The following is a 19534-nucleotide window of genomic DNA, read 5'->3' as shown; positions in this document are numbered from 1 at the left end:
CGCGCGCCAGTTTTCCTTCAGGCCTTAATAACACAATATGCAGATTAATTCATGTAAAATTAATAAACAAAATACTTATAGAAAGCTAACTACCTAGCTGTGTATCTTGTGTAGCTGTGAGTGATATGCAATTGCCATTTCTTTTGTGTCAACAAATTACTGTCAACATGAGTTTATTCACATTATCATAATACTGAGGTTTGGAAGACATGCCAGGGTTCTCCCCAGAAATTTTTAGTGTAGCGGCGCACCGTCTGTCCAGGGGGGCGGGGGGTGCGAACGCTCATCACGTCAGTCCGGGGGGGGGCGGAGACACGGACGGACGGACGGACGGACAGACGGTCATCAACTCAGTCAGCCAGGGGACGGACGGACGCTCATCGCAGTCAGCCGGGAGCTCCTAGCCATCAACCGGGGGACGGACAGACGCTCGTCACTGTCACGCGCGGAGTATAGCGGCGCTGACCTAGCGGTATAGCGGCGCAGCGCCGCTGTTCCACCGTCTGGGGAGAACCCTGCATGCAATTTAGCTGCAATTCTTAAAAAGCAATACAACACTGGTTTATTATTGGGCTATTTATTGGAGGGCAAGTGCAAACTAGAAATACAGGCTACACATCTAAAAAAGTGACAAAACCAAGAAATGACTACTGTGACTGCTACAGTGACTGTTGGTAGGAACAGCAATGTTTACAACAGCAAAGTCACAGTAAACGCGATATCTGGAAGAAGTTTAAGATTTGTGGTAAATCAATAAACAGCTGACGCAGACAGCTGTCAGATTATTCTTAACTCTCATCAACAAGCAGTTAGCTTAACAAGGACAAATGGGCGCTCTTCTGAAATATGACTCATATTTAAACACGTTGAATAAGTGGAAGGCGACTTGTTAGCCCCCACAAGGAAGGTATGTTCATGGATTTATAACTCACAAAGGTTCAAGTCGCTCCACTGTCACGACACATCTACATGCATGGTGGAGTTCTGATGAGGCAGCAGCTTCTCTCTCTCTCTCTCTCTCTCTCTCTCTCTCTGTCTCTCTCTCTCTCTCTCTCTCTCTCTCTCTCTCTCCCTCCACAGCGGACAGAGAAGCGGCTTTATAGGCTCAACAACACACACACAACACCATATTACTTACGAAATGCGTACAGTAGATAACCGCTGCGTTTTTATACCGCCGTTTTGTTCACATCGCCATACACAACAGGAATTTATTTATTCATTTATAACACACACAAAAAGGGCACTTTTTAACACGAGGTAATAAGGACAGGGGCTCAAGCACCCCTTGGGCCTTATGTGTGCACGTGCCTGCCGTGGGTGAATGAAGTTGGTCGACTGGGAGTCCCAGTGTCGGGGAGACGTCTTGCCATTGTGCAGCAGGTTCTGTGGGCAGACTGTCTGCTTGAGAATTCTGGTAGCATGAGTGCCCAAGGTTGTGAGGGGAGATCTGACCGGGAATCTGCTGTATAGAAGTTAGTGAACCACTGCCTTGGTGATATTTATTTTAGTTATTTGCTGTTTTAAGTATTGGCATTTTAGTGTCAGTCTAATGTGTACTGGGTCAGCGTTTTTGTAAACCTAACGAATGAAGGAAATGGGAACCAACCTGTCTCTTTTTGCTTTGAGCCGCGCTTACTGAATAAAAGCTTTACATTTGCAATCCAACGCTGCTGCCTGTCTATATCTGCCTTAAAGGGCGTTGGAACCTGCGGTTTGTGGCAACGGGGTGCTACAATAAGAAATATTCAAAATGTATCTGGCAAGGAAAATAACATGCCTCAATCTTAAAACACTACAGCTGCACAGAAAGGGAAAATGACAGTCCGTCAGTACATTCAACATTGACAGAATCAAAAGCGTATAGGAGAGGGTCCTGGGGGCTGAGTCTGGGGAGGAGGTATGGTTCATCAGGTAAGATATTTATGTGCAATAGGCTAAGGCTGAGAGTCAATATAGGATCCTTCACAGATTACAGTGCACACCCCAGTCTCTTCACACTTTCTATCCTGGGATCTCTCCTCTCTTTGGAAAAAAATCGCACAGGAACTTCCATTTTTGGGTTAGGGTTAGGGTTAGGGTACGAGTAATATGAGTAAATCCTGGTTTGTTTCTGTTGGGTATCTCAGGTGAGAACTACTGAATAAACACATAGTATTAGCAAAGATGTGCATTATACTTCAATGGATTAAGCCAAGACCTCCAACTGTAACCAGAAATCCTCAAAGTTTAGACAATGGAACACTTGAGTTCAGTTTTAAAGCGGAATGAGAAGGTCTTTGATATGATGTGGGCGCCCTTTCTTAACCATCTCCAAGCTGTACAGCAGACGTAATACTCAGGGGGCACTGCACTGTGGACTCGTGTCCCTCCAGTGCCCCAATGGAAGCCTCATGCTCCCTCCTGGGTATCCTGTTGTGCTGCCTTGGTGCTGTATTCCCTGATCTGTGACATATCTAAGCTCTATTAAATGTCCATGTTATGTACCATGTAATGCTGCATTATCTGTTGCTCTTTTTTTTCCTTTGCTAATACCAGTTGCTGTCATGTATGTCTTGTTCTTTTTGTTTCTTCCAAATATTCAATACAACATTTTAAAAAATCAAAAAATAACATAGAGATCATATGCTCCAAAGTTCAAAGTAACGGACTGAAATGGTAACAGAAGCAGGCAGGGCAACAAGTAATGACTAAAAACGGCTGAAAATTCCAGGCAAAAACAAGGTAAGTCCAACAACAGACCCCGACAAGAGCAGTCCAACGAAATAACAAAGAGAAGTCCGGAAGGCAACCCAAGTAACTAGCAAAGCAGGAACTCAGGGAGAAACACAGAGACGCATGAAAGACGGAAACACACTGACTCAATACACACCACATCAAACTAATGAACACATGAAACACATGTTACACAGAAAACAGGCGAGACATAAATACAAGAAAGAAAGACACACAAGGAAAGATTCTTTCAATAAAGACCAGAATATGTCATGTCTGTAACCGCTTTATCCCTTTTATGGGGTCGCTGGGTTTGTTGCTGGAGCCAATCCCAGCTGTCTCCAGGTGAAGGCAGGGTACACCCTGGATGAGTCGCCAGCTCATCGCAGGGCCCTCAGGAGCAATTTGGGGTTTCAGTATTTTGCTCAAGGACACTTCGACATGCAGCTCAGCCTCAGCCCGAGGGAGCCAGGATGTGAACCAGCAACCTTCTCCGATCACTAGTCGACCTGCTTTACCCACTGAGCTACAGCCGCCCCAAGACCAGAACAACTAAACTGAAAACCCAAAGCCATAATCGTAACTTCCGACTATGTAGGTGGGCAGCCAAATCAGCAGCCACACAGCGATATTGATATCTGTCGTTTTCTGAACACCAGCATGCTCCTGTCCGTTTTTGCATTATATTTGCCTTATTTCTTTCCAGACTGGTGTAGTCTGTAGTCCTAAAACCCAGAAACAGCTTTAAGTTTTGCTTATTAAATGTGCCACCACATTTGTTACAGTGACATTTACACAATGTGGGCGCTTGGTGTAAAAATGACAGCTACTACAACATAATATACATAATGAAATGACCCATAATTTTAAAGTCTATAAATCAATGTATTCAATTCTGCTGTATTTTCTATGAAACTTGCAGCCACGCCTGCCAGTTTATTCACCTGAATACTGCCATCTGAATATCAAGCTGGAACAGTTCAAATATCATGTATGTGCATATGTACAAGTGACTGAATTGTTGCCTCTGCTGACCCGTACTCACTGTAGGTGCGGTGTCAATAGTGCTTTGAGTGGCAGCTGCCAGTCCCTCCTTCATCATGCAGGTCAGGCTGTAGAACTCGTGCTGCTGATCGATCTCAAACAAGCCCAGAAGCTTCCACTGCTGCCTCAGACCTCCCCACCTCCTCCTCTTCACCGTGCTGGGGCGCTGACGGCGACCAGACATCTCCAGGTCACCTGCGGCTGCTGACATCTCCATCTGGGTCACAGAAAAACGCACAAATCCAAAACAAATGATTGCTACAGTCACATGTCACTGTGCCGTAAACACGGGTGAGGTTTTCAAAGCTCCTGCAAAAAGACATCAAAGATTGAGAGCCAGAGGGGCTCCTGACAAACACAAGGACAGCTGACTGTCAGTTGAATCTTAACAGAGTTACTATGGAGACCAACACAAAGGGTTCACAGCTTCATGGGCCGTGCTGCGTTTTATGGCACCACAGGACACTAATGTCAAATTAATTCATGTACTATAGGAGCAGTAGATAGTAAATGAACATGAAAGCAAAGAGAAAGAGCCAGGAAACAGTAACCAACACTTATGCCAGTGCAAAATGTACTAAAATAACAACATGTAACTGAATCTATAACACTCAAATATTTCTTACTTCGGAAGCTGCTAAGTATTTATAGTACATGTAAGAGGGTCGAGATATCGGACCAAAATTTATTTTACACAGAAATCTACATCATCATATTCATCAGGATCGTTTTCAAAATGTCAAGTCTGGTGATATTCCATATTACCAATCCCAAGTGCAGACCAAAACCAACAATGAATGTGTCATCTAACAAGTGTTGTCTGTGCATCTGATGTATCTTCCTCCTCTGTGTCACAGAGCTCCATTGTTGCCCAAAAACAATTAAAACCACACCACTGAGCCACGCTGTTAAACTGGCTGACAAGTGCACCAAAATGTTTGTCTTCTCCCTGTTCTCCCCAGCCACTGCAATCACAGCACACCATTTTACATCTGTTGTAGGTTAGCTAGCTATTGGGTAGTTCCTTGGCAACAGGCATGATACAAAGCTCCTTGCACCTTTTAAGCTCATCACACTCACAGCTTCACTTGGCCATGAAACAAAAGCTTCTCGTCTGATCACAACCTCGTGCGACCTTGTTTGATGGTCCGCCTGAGTGTTCAGGCTGCGGTGGTTTGAGCACATCAGTTGCTGCAGGCCCACGCTGTTTTAATACGCCATCAGTGCACCTGACCACACCTCACTTTAAGACCACCACGCCCAGGGGGGCCCGGATGGTGCAGGTACATTTTCTGTGGGGGTGATGAGTCTTAGCTCATCTCATATATGACTGGTTATTTAAGTTTTTCATTCATTCTATGGTTATTTAGAAAATAATTATTTGCACTCATTGCCTTTGTCTTTCCTTGTGTAACTTGAGTCGATACAAGAGATGCTGTTTAGTTCTGGCAGGAAAAGCTTAAGCGTCTGCCTCAAGCATGTTGTAAATGATAAAACCACAATGACTTCGAGGCAAAAAAAAACCCAGGTCTCCCACATTCCTTTAGTATTTCCTGTCATTTGGGGGATTTCCCAGTAATGCCATGGAAATAAACTACAGTAAGGTCAACCGAGGTGTAGTGTATTGCGTAGGCATGCATCACTGTGCATTGTCTTCCACAGAAAACTGTGGCTGAGTAAATGTGCTGTGCTCCCAGGAAAGATTCTCCCCAGTATAATGTGACTTACTTCCTCATGATCATTGTGAGCTGCATAATTCCTTTAAACTGACAGTGCTGTTGCCCTCTAGAGCTCTACATGGGACAGTCGGCATGGAAGCGTCTTCCAAGTTGAGCCTAGCATTGTCATCTTGTTTTAAAACTTGGTCCTAAGCTTTACCTTTTACACTGGAGCCTCCAATTAAATAAACAGCAACAGCTGCTGCCTTTGTTTTAAATGATATTGCATCCACTGTAGACCATAAGATGCATTGTTAAGCTGTTTTTACGAATACTCGAATACTTTGAGATGGCTTAGCACTACCTTTCAGACAGCAGTGGGTAAACCTGGGCGAAAGTTCTTCATTATGAATACCTAGGCTCCTGGATTGATGACAAATATGCTTTTAAAACACACTCAGACAACTTAGGTCAAAAAATGAGGTACGCAACTCAGAATCTCTTATCATCACGAGAGCACTCAAATCAAATGCTCTGACAAATGAAATGAAAAAAATCCAGTAACTATGGCTGCTGAAGGCCGCTAACAAGCTCATCCAATTGTCCAACTTGGCCCATGTGTTTGGACAAGCTACCTGTCCATCAGGGATGATTCTAGGATCACATTTCTATGGGTGTTCAGCTCCCACTCGTTCAAAATTATATGATCTCCTCCACAGACATTAAATTAAATAAAGTTAAATATTTAGATTTTTGGTTTGATGTGTTTTTCATTAACAATCTTTGTTTCTCTTGTGAATTGGTAAACCTCCCCTCCTTAGATAATTTCGGAGTCACTTGTTGTATTACTTGAAGTTAAATGCCTCACCTTCTCTCCTCCTAACATACTGCTGCTCATTGTAGCCAAACATCACAGTTTTTGTTTCGTGCGACCAGAGTTTTTCCTCCAGAGGGTTTTTTCTTTGTCCATGTGATCAGCAGCAAACTTCAGTCCAGCTTTAAGGTGCTGCGTCTGGACCAAGAGCTTCTTTCTAACACGGCAGCCTCTCAGCTCATGTTGATGTAAAACACACCTGACTGTGGACACTGACACCTGTCTTCCAGCAGCTTCTAACTCATTGCAGACTTGTTTTTTTGATGGTTTTTGGTTGACTCTTGACCCTCCTGACCAGTTTTCTCTCAGCAGCAGGTGATAGTTTGTGTTTCCTTCCTGAAAGTAGCAGTGGCTCAACTACCATGAACTTCATACTAACAAACACTTGTTTGTACAGTTGATCTTGGGACCTGTAACTGCTTTAAAATGGCTCCAAATGACTTTCCTGACTTATTCAAATCAATAATGAGCTCTTCAGATCAGCGCTGAGCTCCATAGACTTTCCCATTTTAGTGTTTGTGGCTGTATCAAACAAGCTGTCATGACCCGGACTTGTGTCTGGAGTTTTCTGTTGGGTTTTTTCTTCCTGTGCTCTCAGAGGTGCTCTGCAGAGGCTGGCCGTGGCTTCCCTGGTGTTCCACTCATTCCATCACAGAAAAATGAAAGCTGTAGAAATCATTGGAACTGAAGACCGCCATGATATACATGTTCTTTACAAGTAGATCTTTTACTTCTTTTTCTTTTACTACAGCTGTATCTGCAAACTGAAACTGCATTTGATTTCGATTGCTGAAATTGAGGGCTCATTTCGATTTTTAATTGAAATCGTGACACCTGTAGCTGCTAAACATATTTATTCATCCGCACATTTTGAGTTTGACCCTAGTCAGTGTTTTTTCCTGTCTTACAATGAGCACTCTTTCTCAACAGAGAATGGGGCGGTGCTTTGTCTGATGTAATCCATTTCTTTCGCAACCAGATAGATGTTCTAACAAGATCGACTTCATTAGCATGGATAGAAATAGAAGGGTTATTTGGTAACAAGGTTGCATTTATCAGTTAACAATGGCAGGGTTGCAAAACAAAATTGAGTTTGAGCCCCTTTGGTGCCTTTTAATATCTCTGTGCTCTGTGCAGACATCTCACTTCCGACCGTCAGTGGTGCTCTGTAGATGGTACCAGTGCGGTTCTGTTGGTTTTAATCAGCCCCTGTAGAGCCTTTGTGTTCTGGGCCATGAAAACCTGTGACAGTTTGTGATGGTTCCAGCCTGCATGCTTTCTATTGCTTCTCTATGACCAGAATATTGCTCTGGAATTTAGCCTTCATAAGTCTCTGTACCAGGGTGGTGATGTGTGATGACCACGATAGGCTCATCAGTGATGGTACTTTGAAGGGTGACAATCAGTTATTCATATGGTGGGATTATATGATTAACCCATAGGTTTTCATACCTTAAATTAAAATACTTTTGCCGTGAAACCGAAAACATTACACAAAAATCTCAAATCAAAAATCAAAATGATTAAATTAGTATTTTGTGAAAGTGCCAACAGTCATCCCAACATTATTGTTGCAATTTCAGTGTGGAGGTAGGGGATATTTGATAAAAATATTGTGATATTTGATTTTGTTGAGATGGGCTTAAAAATAATGTGATAATATCCTAAGGTCATACTGCTCAGCCTTAGATAAACTGAGCTGAATTCAACAAACAGCGTTATTGTGTAGCTGTTGTTATTTTGTGTGTGGAGGGCAGTAGATATGGCATCCTCTGTGGATCTTTTGGTTCAGAAAGCATACTGGTGAGGGTCCAGACTGGCAGGGATGTTGTCTCTGATGTGCTGGAGAACCCGTTTCTCAAAGTACTTCATCAGGAGCTACAGGGCGGTAGTCATTAAGACTAGACACAGCAGCCTTTTTAGGAACGGGGACAATGATGGCTGTCTGGAGGCAAGAGGGAACAGCCTCTTGTTAGAGTGAGATGTCGAAGAATGTCAGTAATAACATCAGCCAGCTGATCGGCACATGTTTTTAGTACACGGCCAGGTATATTATCTGGACCAGCAGCCATATCTATATTCAGTCTCAGCAGGATTTCTCTCACATCCGCTGTTGTTACTGACAGCGGCAGGTCCTCTGGAGGTGGAGTAGGATTCACAGGCTTTGTTGAGGAGACAGAAGTGCCAAAAGTGACCCGGGGCCAGCCGTTTGAGACACCTGTAGTAAACTTTGTCCTAAAATGATATGTATGTCCTATCTTCACTACTCCAGCATGCCCTGAGTAACGGCGTCGCAGCAGAGACAGTATCTAGTCTCTATTGAGTCAGCCAGCCATTCACAGCTGATGTCGATGCGATGCTCTCAAACGATCGTGGAATATCCAATATCATCCATCATATTTGTTTGCTCTCTAGCTCACTGACACAATGGAGGCTCAGAGCTATAGTAACATTTTTTTGTTTGCTGTCTAACAGCAACCTAACAACATAATATATTACATTTATGTACATTTATGAGTTGTATTGAAAAAAAAAAGGGCTGACTAATTTAATCCGATGAACTACTTTACATAGATAAGTTGCAGAGCTGTGTAAATGCAGTGGTAAAGTTCAAGTTCAACAGCTGGCAGAAACAGCCTGAATATCTATTCTGTTCCACTGTGACTGGCAGTTTATTTTCATGGATAATGAAAACTTACTTTTAAGAAATGTCTCCCATCAGATTTTGTCACAAATCACACCTTGTGTATAACTATATTATTGTACTTTCATGAACATTTGTTGTATTATTTGTTGGTTTTCGCTCCGGCTCTGGCAGTTACACTGATGCCACGGAAATGACCAATCAGATCGCTTCATCAGAACTGCTTGTGTAGTCTGCGGATTGACTCGGCGTCACATCTACATTGTGTCTACTGAGGCTAAGCTACACTGGCTGGCCCCACTGGCTTGAATAGGCAGTGAATGCAATGGCAGCTCAATTGTCCAACAACCACCACTGTTTATCCGGTTCCACTAGACTAAACAATGGCCAGTTAGCAGCCCTCGTGTATGACACACTGCTCCTTGCATGATTCAAGTTCTCTGATCCGTCTTACAGATTACACACTTTAGTGTGAATGTGTGAGTAAGTCCACAGAGTCATTAGGTGAGTGTCCTCTAAATCACTGGTGATTCACTGGTTGGGCTGCAAATACCAAGAAGCCTGACAGTCTGACATGACGACCAATAACATGTGCTCGCCACATGTCAAACAAGTGATGCTGAGCGGCCGCTTGTTGACTACATGCACATTTTAAAGTCCTGGATCACAGATGTAATCGAGGCTCACTGCCTCAAACCTCATTTCACCCGGCCCTGTACTTTGGGGTTGAGAGGAACGATCGTGCCTTGTGATGAGTGATTTAGTTTTATCACTTGGATTTATGTGCTCAAGAAACTATTTCACAATGTTACCAAATTATCATTTCTGTGACAAATATGTATGAGTGAAGACGTCAATGTTTCCAGATGTATGTTTTATTTTCTTACAGCGTTAGATGGAAGCCTGGTAAACTACCTCTGAATAGGACAATTAAAGTGCTTAGTCATTATGGACTGAGGACCAGGTTTTGGCAGTTTGTCAGAACCTGGTTCTGTTGAATGACACATAGCCAACATGTGGACATAACCACTGAAGATGAGCCAGTTAAGAGCTTACTCTAAGCTAAAGAAGCAGGATTTAAACAATGATACATCATTATACACTTAAAAGCCGCAGCCGGGATGACTAACAGCGTTATTAAGCCCACAATAAACTACATCACGAAAAGATGTACAGTTGCATATAAATCTGTCATCATCACATGAAAGTGTTGTACTTGCCTCGGTGTGGCTCGTGGAAGCAGCGCGGAGCAGGTCGGTGCGCAGCCGCCGGGCTCGGTCTGTGTGTGTGTGTGTGTGTGAGTGTGTGTCTGTGTGTGTGTGTGTGTGTGAGTGAGCGTCACATGTCAGTCTGCGGTGCGATGACTTCGAGCGGAGCCTGCGGTCACACCCATACACTGCTACTGAGCCCTCTGCGCACTCTCCACTCTGATAGGCTCACATCACGCAAATTCAGTCAGTAGTTTGGGAATCATGCGAATGCCACAACGCAAATACTGAACGAAGCATCAATAAAGTAACATCAAAATCACTGAACTGTTGGGTTTATAACAGGGACGCGCACAGTCATCTTCGGGGGCAGGGGCTCGGGAGAAAAAAAAGGGGCACTCACCTCAGCAACCAATTCTCTATTTCCACCCCAGTGTTGCCAAACTGCCGTTCAGAATGACGTTCTGTGCACCAGGGACAGCACTACTCTAGAGGGTGTGTTTTAGCTACATCAGAAATCTATACAGCCCTAAGCCCCCTCAATTTACTGTTTCATTTTATCATTAAATACTATGCAAAAGTTAATAACCAGTCATTCAATGTATGCTTCGGCTGACAGGCAAAGGGTCTTGGGTGGGCTCATTTAACTAGATAATAAGCATGCATAAGAGTGCACAGGGGACACACTTAGAGTTTCTGCTGCGGGAGGATGGCTGCAGGTGATGAGGGATGATTCATATTTTCCTCATCAGAGATGAAGTATTTCATCCACTTCTTGTTGTGGCTGCACTTTTGATTCGTATCGTTTTGTGGTGATATCCGACATCCAAAAAATCCTTACAAATGCAGAGAGTTATCTGAACATGCAAATTGAACAAATGTACTTTTTATTGTTGTATTTTGAACGGTGTTATCAGTTGTGGCGGTACGGTGCTGTCCATGTGTAAGTTGTTCACCTCAGCACCTGAAGACGTGTTTTGCCGTAGCCTTGCGGTCACTTGTATCAGGCTTATAGAGATTCTGTTGTGTGCTCTTTTGCTAATTTCAACTGCAAACTACAAGAGTAGGTTGTAAAGAACACTTCCTAATAAGTAACTTCAAAGATTTGAAAATCAACTATTTCCTTCACTCGTCACGTATTGGTCAAGCCCCACCTCAGCACGGGCAGAGAACAAAACCTGGCGCCTCCATGCTGTTCACAATGCACAGTGTGAAAATGTTTTTGTGAGATACATTCATTGTTCAGTCAGACCATTTCAGCCACATTCAAATCAAAGGAGTCTTTTCCAGAAAGGAAAAATTGAAGTTATGCAGTTTATAGGCAGCCAAACAGATTTCCTGTTGTTCGGTTGTTTGGTTGGTTTTTTTGAGGCCAATATGATACCAATTCAACTATTGGAGATACGGAGCCAGATATAGAACATTTCTGAGCTGGACGGGGAATTATGCATTGCCTTTTTACCCAGTATGAATGCTTATCTTGACATGGGTGCTATAAACTACGGAGCATTTTGACATTTGTCATACTAGACAAATGTCTTCTGTGCGTACTTTTTACTTGTAGGCAGGCGTATCAATGTCCCTCTCCTCCTGAAGCCTTTCCTTTCTGTGCAATAAATCATGCAGATGATCAAAATGAACGACTGGCAAAATGTATCATTAGATCTCTAAAACACAAATGAAAAGCTAAAGTACCAGCAACATTATATTGTCCATATTATCCAGCTGTGTCTCTTTAGACTGCACAAATACATGACCAGTGCGCTTTTTTTCTAAATTGAATTCATGTTTCTGGAGATGGAGATGGAAATCAACAAAAAAAAAAAAAAAAATCATGGCAGAGGCTTTATTCTGAGTGCATAGAGCAGGTGCTTACGTCCCTTTGGAGTCTATCTGTGCGTGAGCCTGGTTTGTGAGGAAGATGCCAATACAGCCTCTGGGCAAACCCTGCTGACTCATCAACTGATGACTGCTGGCTGTGGTTCAGCTATCTGTCAGAAGACATACCTGTGCAGTGATTCAATATTTCTAATAAAAATAATACATTTAAATCATATAACACCTCTCAAAACACAAATGAAGTGCTTTACAATAAAAACAGTACCAAACTATAATGGTACTTAGATGCTCGCATACCTCTTCCAAGGCCAGTCCCCTTTAATTTAATCAAGCCTTATCCAATATCAGATCCCACAGTCCTGCCTCACTCTAAACTTTAAACCACACGTAACCGCTTAACCATCTATCACAGCCAACCACAGGACAACTAAACAATGCAGACAGGATCACGATCTCCATTGTGTTGTGGAGGAAAATAAGTTTGTTAAAAAAAGAAAGCCAAGCTCAAATGACTAATGTTTTAATTCACATCACATTGTGCACCTTTTTTTAATCAGAATCCAGTCAAGTGTTATCAAAAAAAGGAGGCAGAGACAGACTCCCCTATCTACCTCAGTGGAGCTAAGGTGGAGCAGGCAAGCAGTTTTAGGTTCCTTTGATACTATCACTGAGAAGCACAGTTAGGAAAGTACAGAAGAAAGGCTCTACTTCATCCCTCCCAAGTTTAGGAGGGCTAAATTCCTGAGCAAGATCCTTGTCAACTTTTCCTGAGGAACAATAGAACGCATCCTGACTGGAACCATCACAAACTGTCGTGGTTCATCACAGCTCAGGACAGGAAGGCTCCACAGTGGCTGATTAAAGCCGCGCAGAACATCGCTGGTACCATCTACAGATCATCGGTGACATCAGTGAAGCGAGATGTCTGCACAGAGCCCAAAGATACTAAAAGACAACACCCACCCAGCCCCAGTGTGTTCACCCTGCTGCCATCTGACAACAGATACAGAAGTATCTGCTGCTGCACCACCAGACTACAGAGCAGCTTCACTCCTCAGGCTGAGAGACTCCTGAACTCATCCTCAACACTCCCATTACCAATACAGAAATGTAGCAGAACACAAGGACTTTAAATATTATTGGTGAATTTACATGACCTTACCTTTTCATTCAGTAAAATCCATTGTTACATCTCCTGCATTAGTCACGTGAACCAACCAATTTCTACTAATGATATCGTGCCATCCACCTGTCAGTCAGTCCTCAACTTCAGGCAGTCAGCGAAGTGGCACCGAGTTCAGATTTCATGTCAGAAAGACGCTGCTGGAGCGGAGTGTTTCACTGATTATTGTAGGTACAAAAACTCTCATTTATAACTTTATTGACTGATTTGATCAAAGATTGATTGTATCTAATGGAGACAATGTTTTCTGGTTTTCCCTCTAATCTCCTCCGGCTGCTCTGCCTGAACCCTCCCAGATTTAAAGAGTTACAGTATCCCTGAGTCCTTTCCCATCATGATCGTAATTAAAGGAAACTAGCCCTAACCCATCCAAGGTATTGTGAATTCCACATGTGTTATGTAGTTTCTGTGCAATCCTTCTGACAAACCAACAAACTAACAGACAGACAGACGAAAACAAACCGTAACCTCCTTGGCAAAAGTAACAAACCACAAAGCAAATAAAACGAGCTAAAAGCTGAGCAACTAAACACATCACAAAAAGAATGAAATCATGGCAGTGGGTTTTCAAGAGTGATTTCAAAAAGATAGCTTGTAGTCATGATCTCCTTGGGCGGGTCATTCGAAGTCAAGGAGTCCTACCTGCAAAGACTATCACTTTGTATTAACCCAGACTTTGGGACCAGGACTGCTGACAAGGTGGGACAGTAGGTCAGTTGTCCTCCAACTTCTAAAATAAGGTGCTTTTTTTTTTTTTTTTTTTAGCACTCTCTGTGTGGTGCCCGGTCTTGGTGGGTTATGTCCCCAGCCCTGCCAGTCTCAGAACAGGAACACTCCCTCTGTGTTTTGTGTGTGTGTTTTTGTGTGTGTGTGTGTGTGTGTGTGTGTGTGTGGGTGTGTGGGTGTGTAGGAGGGGTGTTTGATGAATGCATTCATGAACTTCCACTAATGTTTTATTGTTTTTTTTCCTTGCTGTTGTTGTTGTTGCTGCTGTTGTTTTTGTTTCTGTTTGTTAACTTGGTTGTGCTGTATACGTAAAATAAAAAAATAATTGGAAAAAAAAATAATAAAATAAGGTGCTGGGAGGACTCTGGGGAAGATCATCCTGTGCCGGGCAACGAGCAGGACTATTAATGGCAATGTTGTAGAATGAGGCTGTTGCAAAAGTGGGTATTTGAACAATCGTGACCTATGTTTGTTATCATTTAGCCATTCTTTCACCATTCCTTTTGCGTTTGGGATCAATGTCCAGTTGGAACACCCAGCTACACCCAAGAGCCAATCTTGCTGCTGATGATTTTAGGTTTTCCCTAAAGAATTTGGAGGTAATCCTCCTTCTTCATGATTCCATTCAGAATCATCTAAACAGGACCTATGATTAATCCATTATTGAACCAAACTTGTAAATAATTGTAACTGAATACTGCCAACATATACGTGTTCTTTACAAATGGATGGAAACTTTCAATCATGACTGTATATGAATATCTCTCCAAGGATGTAACCCAAGTTACACCTAGCACTGGATCTCCCCTCCAGTTTCTCCTTCTCCGTATGGATGGTGTCAGTTTTAGTATGTAATGAGCTTGTGGTATTTGTAGTTTTTTTTTTATGAGACAATGTGTTTAGAATTTAGGTAAGTACCAAAAATCAATACATTACACATAAAAAAACAATATGTGCCAGTTGCCAATTTCTGAAAAATCCAGGAATGTCCCAGTTAAAGGTCATTCTAGTGAGCTGCTGTTCACACATGTTCACACAAGTCTGTTTCATAGTCAAAACATCACACATTTACGTCTGGCATTTGCAAGTTCCAAGGGAGCTCTAAATGCCAGGAGTATCATCTGAAACAGGACACAAATATGACCTTTGTTCAGTGTTGATCCCCGCTCTCTTCCTGCCAAGTCAGTTAAAACACTTTTTCTGTGTTAAGGTTTAATTATTCATTCTTACAAAGAGACACACACTGAATAGAAGCAATGAAAAAATACAACGTGTTTTCAAGCATCAGCATTTTATTGAAGCGGACAAAACGCTGGTTCAACATTCATACTTTTACAAACTAAAGAGACGGACACATTGTCACAAGTATTTACAGAATTTAAGTACCGTGCTGCTTTCAATAAAGGCCGGAGTTCCAATTCTCTTTTTTCCTGTTTTGCTGCCACTGAAAATAAAACAGTGCAAAGCTTCTCCTAATGACTTTACTGCAGAAACCACCACAGCCAAGACTTACAGCCACAGTCAGAGAAACATTCTGACTGCGTCAAGAGCCCGTCTGGAGAGAGACTGAGTCAGCTGTGCCTGGAAACACAAACCAGGGATTTACATCCCGCCCTGATGGAACAACAGGGGGAATCGACTCCACGGATGGGGACTCACAGGGCTCTCAGGCAGTGTCTCTGATAAACTGGTTCATGTTTCTTATCTTCAGAAGTTATTTTTCAGTTGGAAAAGAGGCAGAGTTTAGGTTTAGGGGCTTCTGCTCTTAAATTTGAGCCAATTTGAGACAACAGAGCAAGTGTATGTGACATGAGTCACCTGAGACACTGAACTACACACCTGCAGGGTCATTTCTAGTATGTTGGTCAAAACAACTATGAATTAACATTACCTTTCCGCTAATAAACTGACATGAACCGTCCAGTTTAACGACTTCCTGTTAACAGTTCCTACTGCCTGCAAGAGGAGAAAACAATGCAACTGATCTGCGCACCACAAAACACGTGATTCACAAAAAAGAAAAAAAAACTTCGGACAAATTCAAAGCTACTCATATCAGTTTCAAGTTGTTCTTATGGAAGTTTCAGACTCATTACACAGTCTCTGTGAAATCTGGTACGTTCCATGTTTTGCTTTCCACCACATTCATTCTCAGTGTCTCTTTTTATATACTGCGACTCAGGGGTGCTGAAGCTTTTACACTGATCACATAGTGGCTTTAAAACAGTGTCAGTGACTTCTACTGAAGGGGCAGCATATTACCAGAGCAACTGTCGACTGCTGCTAACTGTAGTGACTTAGCAGTGCAGTTAGCAAGTCCGGACTGCGAGCGCAGAGGGGTTTTATGAGGAAGGACAGGTCGGGGCTCGCGGCTTTGCATGCCGACTTGTGTAAATATCTTCTTCACACACTGCTGATAATGTTTGATGATATTTATTTTTATTTTTTTTGCACCGCTGTCAAATCTAACTTTGTTAATGTGAAAATCAGCCGTTCAGGAGATTTGATTTTGTTCGCAGGGTCACACGGGAGGGTTCAGCGTCCACGTTATTTTCACATACTTCAGTCCTCTGCAGTCACTCTGTCCTCCTGAGATTAGTCCGCTTTCTTTGGCTTGCGACTCTTCCACATGATAACTGCAGTGAAGGCCCCTGTGGTAAAGACAAGAGTGGTACAAAACTTGACATTACACACATTTCCACACCTCTTTTAATTTTGTAGAGAATTTAGAGGCTTTGTCTGCGGAGTCCATATTCAGAATACTTGAGTGCAGGCTTTGCTCTCTGGCCCTGACACAACAGGCCGACAGTCAGCTATCAGCCAATGTCGAGGCTGTCAGTGAGCACCTGCGGCCCTTCTTTTTTTCTCTGTGTCACCCACTGTTGGAACGAGTTGCCCCTTGTCGGTGGCTTTTCCGCCAACTTAGCACATTGAATCAGTGGCGGAGCCTTGCAGTGAGAGAAATCACTCTGATCGGCTGCTCAGCTCAGCAAATCAGTGCTCAGTAAAAGAACCAAAAAAGAAAAGGGAAAGACTCTTGAGCCTGTCACTGTAGTATCCCTGATTTCACCATTTAGTTGCAGTTTCTCTACTAATTGCAACTTTAAAATCAGACATATTCACGAAGCAGATATACTGACAAGAGGGGTGTGAAGGAATCTGCTTTTATCATTACAACGGTTTGCATACCTGCAATCCTGAGCCTCCTGGTTTCACTTTTTGAAAGACAAGTACAAACTACTGCCACCTGGTGGCACAGTGTGGAGAGGTATTTTCTCTCACAGACGCAGAATGTTGGGGCTGGTCGGTTGCAGTCTTCACACCATGTTCAAGTGCAGCTTTTTGGCTGAGACACAGGCGACAGAGTCTTGCGGTTGATGCAGCAGTCTGCTGCTAGTTCTTTGCTTGATGTGTCTGGGTCCTTACAATTATAGTCTACTCACCTATACAGAGGAGCAGTATTACTGCTGCAATTCCAGGCAGAATGACGGAGTACTCCCGAGGAAGAAAATACTTGTGCAGTACATGATGACTGTCAACAAAAGGCTGGAAAGAGACAACACACCACATCATATAGTTAATCAAAATAGTTTTCATAAATTTTCTTTTGAAAAGACTGAGATTACAGGTAACGTGTTAAAATGTAAAAACATGTAATGTTGCATGTATTCAGGCTTTTCAAATCATCTATCTACTACGAAAATGAGTCACTGCAGAGGTAAATATTTGTAGACTCTGGTGATTATGCCGTTTACTTTGATAGAATCAAACATCTAAGGGGATAGATCAGAATCATAAATACTCTGAGCAACAGTCTCCTCCTTTTGGTTGTATTATAAACGGTACTGCGTGTTTACACCTACCAGGATGATGACCCATACAGAGTAGTATGTAAACAGCAGGAGGCTGAACACAACAAGACTCATGCCAACCGCTTGATCCACTCCTGTAGCCTGAAAACACAGAAACACACACTGAGCAGACGCCTTTATGTGGCGTGCGCGATCAAAATCCCATCAAAGTGCTCTGATATCTTCTCAAAACAAACTTCATGAGTACATGATAGCGATGCAGGTGACATGGTTTGTGACTCAAAGGAATATTCCAACTGATATTCTTAAAATCAGATAACAGTTTGAGGGGGCAAGAGAAAAATAAAGAAAGGTTTAAAAAAATCACAGCATCAGAGGCAGGGATATCCTGATTTTTAGTTTCTTGTATGAGTCAAACTAAATCATTGGAAGCCACAATGACTAGTACCTGATTAGTCAACTGACCTTTACGTTTGAAACTGGTGGAGTGCCTCCTTTAAATAAACTAACCTTGTTGATTTATGATTTGATTCTTTTTTTCAAACAGTATGCGACATGACAACGTCATTTTTGGGTCATGTGCTTTTGAGTACAAGCAACTGAAACTTCAACAATCATCTTGAGGTCCCACACAGGTGCCAGATGGGACGCCAGAAGAGAAACTCCCTTCACAGCCTGCATGCCATGCAGTGTAGGTGGTCAGCTGAGTGAAATCGCGAATAGGCTGAGAATTAAGCTAAGGAAAAAAACATATTTTTTATATCTGCATGTTGGTAAAAAAATATATGTTTAGAGTAGTCAAACAGCTGGAACCACCTAACTACTGTAAATTATTGTATATTACTGTTTATTATTCTGTAAATCTGGTACATCTAATGGAATAAATGCAATTTAAATGACTTGATTGCATTTCAAGAAAAAAAATAGTGCTTAATAATCACCCTCTGCTTTCTCTACACATACACTACTCAACATGAGTTAGGTATGTCTGGACATGGCAGCATATATGCATGTGTCTCCATTCAAATATCTGAGAGTTCAAAATGATTGTCACTGCTGCAGATATACGCATGTCGTATATCACAGACGTTTGGTCTATGAGCTCAGACACTCTCTTGTCAAATCGTCGCAGAAAACGAGACTCCAAATAATTTCAATGTTAAGTTTAAATGAATGACCGGAACAGGAATATTTGGGGAACAAGCTGTTTGAAAGTTGAGAGAATCGCGAAGGGACTTGTTAGTTTTTTACGGCTTCTGCACATTTCCAGGTTTAATTTGGCTATACACTACGCCGGAGAGCAGGTGGTTGTATTCGATTTTACGCAAACTACGGAGATAAACGCTCATGGTGGACGGTAACGTCTCAAACTACATGCTTGTATTAAGATTAGCCAGAGTAACTGTGAGTTCGCCGGCGTAGCTTAACTACTGAGTGAAAGCGTCCTGAGGTTGAGCCTGCTGCTTTACAGTCTACATGTCGGTAACTACAGCTGAGTTACAGCTTCAAAGAATCTGCCTTTAATTCAAGTTTAATCGGTTTATGTCTCTTACCATTTCTGACAGCTTTTGTTTGCTGACGTTTCCTGCCGCTCTTCTTCTTCTTCTTGATAAACATGGCTGTCAAGATGCACCTGAGGGTCTCTGCTGCCCCCTACTGATTCACCCGCAGAAGTACTGTTCCTTCATGTACAGTACTGTGCGTGCTCTGATACACTCAGACTATGTATAATAGACTGATTACAATTCATATAATATCATCAAAAATATTTTTTTAATAAAACTGTAAAGAAAAAAATTGCTTTTTTATACCATTCTGATAGGCGTTACAT

The 19534-nt window shown here is 42.4% G+C and overlaps 2 protein-coding genes across 3 annotated transcripts in view; both read right to left on the bottom strand.

The window, feature by feature from the left end:
- The window catches only part of pip5kl1 (phosphatidylinositol-4-phosphate 5-kinase-like 1), a 50257-nt gene extending 39634 nt beyond the window's left edge, over positions 1–10623 (bottom strand). Inside the window, exons 1-2 of one of the 2 annotated variants that reach the window (XM_030436811.1) lie at positions 10547–10623; positions 3761–3976 (exon numbers count right to left, since the gene is read on the bottom strand). In XM_030436811.1, coding sequence (XP_030292671.1) covers positions 3761–3976 — 216 coding nt within the window. In that variant the 5' untranslated portion in view covers positions 10547–10623. Of the gene's footprint in view, positions 1–3760; positions 3977–10155; positions 10453–10546 lie in introns of those variants that run through there. The other variant, XM_030436810.1, reaches the window with a different exon arrangement.
- A 4540-nt stretch (positions 10624–15163) lies between these two features.
- dpm2 (dolichyl-phosphate mannosyltransferase subunit 2, regulatory) lies at positions 15164–19352 on the bottom strand. The gene is made up of 4 exons (XM_030436866.1): positions 19257–19352; positions 17755–17844; positions 17335–17437; positions 15164–16542 (listed from the first exon to the last, which is right to left on the bottom strand). The coding sequence occupies exons 1-4, from the start codon at positions 19257–19259 to the stop codon at positions 16487–16489; spliced, it is 252 nt and encodes an 83-aa protein (XP_030292726.1). The 5' UTR covers positions 19260–19352; the 3' UTR covers positions 15164–16486.
- Positions 19353–19534: the final 182 nt, after the last annotated feature.

Source organism: Sparus aurata, chromosome 12 (assembly GCF_900880675.1).
Source record: "Sparus aurata chromosome 12, fSpaAur1.1, whole genome shotgun sequence".
In the NCBI taxonomy this organism is placed as follows: Eukaryota; Metazoa; Chordata; class Actinopteri; order Spariformes; family Sparidae; genus Sparus; species Sparus aurata.
This window is presented reverse-complemented; position numbering and strand designations above follow the sequence as displayed.

What these genes read in the sequence shown, in the direction of transcription:
- dpm2 (XM_030436866.1), bottom strand. An exon ending in CTGTATGGGTCATCATCCTG is followed by an intron (nt 17,438 to 17,754) that starts GTAGGTGTAAAC and finishes GTCTCTTTCCAG; the next exon opens with CCTTTTGTTGACAGTCATCA. An exon ending in AATACTGCTCCTCTGTATAG is followed by an intron (nt 16,543 to 17,334) that starts GTGAGTAGACTA and finishes TCTTTACCACAG; the next exon opens with GGGCCTTCACTGCAGTTATC.